Source organism: Heterocephalus glaber, unplaced genomic scaffold (genome assembly GCF_053883595.1).
Source record: "Heterocephalus glaber isolate CG9 unplaced genomic scaffold, H.glaber_assembly_v1.0 deba00000896, whole genome shotgun sequence".
Classification (NCBI taxonomy): domain Eukaryota; kingdom Metazoa; phylum Chordata; class Mammalia; order Rodentia; family Bathyergidae; genus Heterocephalus; species Heterocephalus glaber.
Genome location: NW_028258170.1, coordinates 444,436 through 446,020, shown reverse-complemented (window position 1 = coordinate 446,020; position 1,585 = coordinate 444,436). Strand labels below are relative to the sequence as shown.

At 38.4% G+C, this 1,585-nt stretch overlaps 1 protein-coding gene across 1 annotated transcript; it reads left to right on the top strand.

Annotated features, from left to right (window-relative positions):
* Window positions 1-302: 302 nt before the first annotated feature.
* On the top strand, window positions 303-1,046 carry LOC101726547 (olfactory receptor 8H1-like). Its single transcript, XM_004874070.1, has one exon. The coding sequence runs from the start codon at window positions 303-305 to the stop codon at window positions 1,044-1,046; it is 744 nt and encodes a 247-aa protein (XP_004874127.1).
* Window positions 1,047-1,585: the final 539 nt, after the last annotated feature.

The window sequence follows — 1,585 nt, the reverse complement described above, 5'->3', positions numbered from 1 at the left end:
GGAATTGCATTAAATACATATAGACATATATTAATAACCACCAATTTGGAAAAACATGCACAAAACAGGCAACACAGATATTTATTTCTCTTTTATATGTAACCATCATTTTCTAAATTGTCTTCAACATTAAGATGTATCACTTTCCTATTAGTTAATTCTACTTCAATATATTACCTAATCCTTAAGTGGTTACTGCTGAACTATTTTTTTAGCTGTTTGTTAGTTTGTAAATAGTTTAAAACTGCTTAAATTTTAAAATTTATTATTCAACAGATAAGTGCAGAGGACACCATGGCTAGATGGAACTCGACCAGTGTGCCTGGCTTCATCCTCATGGGGCTGATGGACTCTGCAGAGACAGAGCTGGTTCTCTCTGTGCTCTTTCTCTTGATTTACCTGATCACAGTGCTGGGATGATACTGATCGTTTGCCTGGATCCCCAGCTTCACACCCCCATGTACTTTTTTCTCACTCACTTGTCATTTCTCAAATTCATCTGCTCAAATCTCTTCACCCCTAAAACCTTACATAACTTAATGAGTTCCACCAAGAGCATCTCCATCCTAGGCTGCTTCACCCAGATGTACTTTTTTATAGTCTTTGGTGCTGTTGAATGTTTGTTGCTCTGCTTGATGGCCTATGATCACTATGTAGCCAACTGCAGCCCCATGCACTATCCAGTCATTATGTCCACAGGACCGGGCCATGCCCTGCTTACTGGTTCCTATGTTACTGGCTTTGTGGATTCCATTGTGGTTGTAGTTTCCATGAGCAGACTGCACTTCTGCAACTCCAAAGTCATCCAGCTCTTTTTCTGTGACATTCCCAATTTAGTCCTGTCCTGCAGTGACACTTCTGAGGTTGAAATCATTATATTCATTTGCACTGGATCCAATTTAGTGCTGTCCCTCATCACCATATCTGGATACTATGTGTCCATTCTCTCCACTATCCTGAAAATTAATTTGAATGCTGGAAAGACAAAAGCCTTCTCCACCTGTGGCTCCATCTCCTGGGCATCACCATCTTCTACAGCACTATGATCTTTACTTATTAAAACCAAAGGGGCTGGGGATTTACCTCAGTGCTTCTGCCACCTGCCCCTTAAGCACAAGGACCCAAGTTCGATCCCAGGTTCAAAAAAAAAAATTAAAGACATCCTACTCCTTGGGAAGGGATCAGGTGGCTTCTGTGTTTTACACATTTGTGATTCCCCATGGTGAAGCCTCTCATTTACAGTTTCAGAAATAAAGATGTTAAACATGCTGCTGTTAGAGTCTTGCATAAGTGAAAGGGTTCTAGACAATTAAAATAACAGTGATGGTAGGCATATTCACTTTTCTGCTTGTCTTTTTTTTCTTCTAAGAAATTCTTTGATCTCATTCTAAAAAACTTAGAACTTTTTTCCTCCTTTCCATTGGTCTTTACTTAACAAAGATGACCTTGAACACTGGGAGACACAGGTACTTAGAATTCCATATTATAATTTGGAATCATCAATTAAGTATTATATCTCAGATGTAAAACAAAATCTGTGCTATTAAGGAAAACTTTTATGCACAAAGAAAAAATTTGTAATTTT

Bases quoted from the DNA above. Each gene is read 5' to 3' on its own strand.
- LOC101726547 (XM_004874070.1), top strand. From the start codon at position 303: ATGGAACTCGACCAGTGTGCCTGGCTTCATCCTCATGGGGCTGATGGA.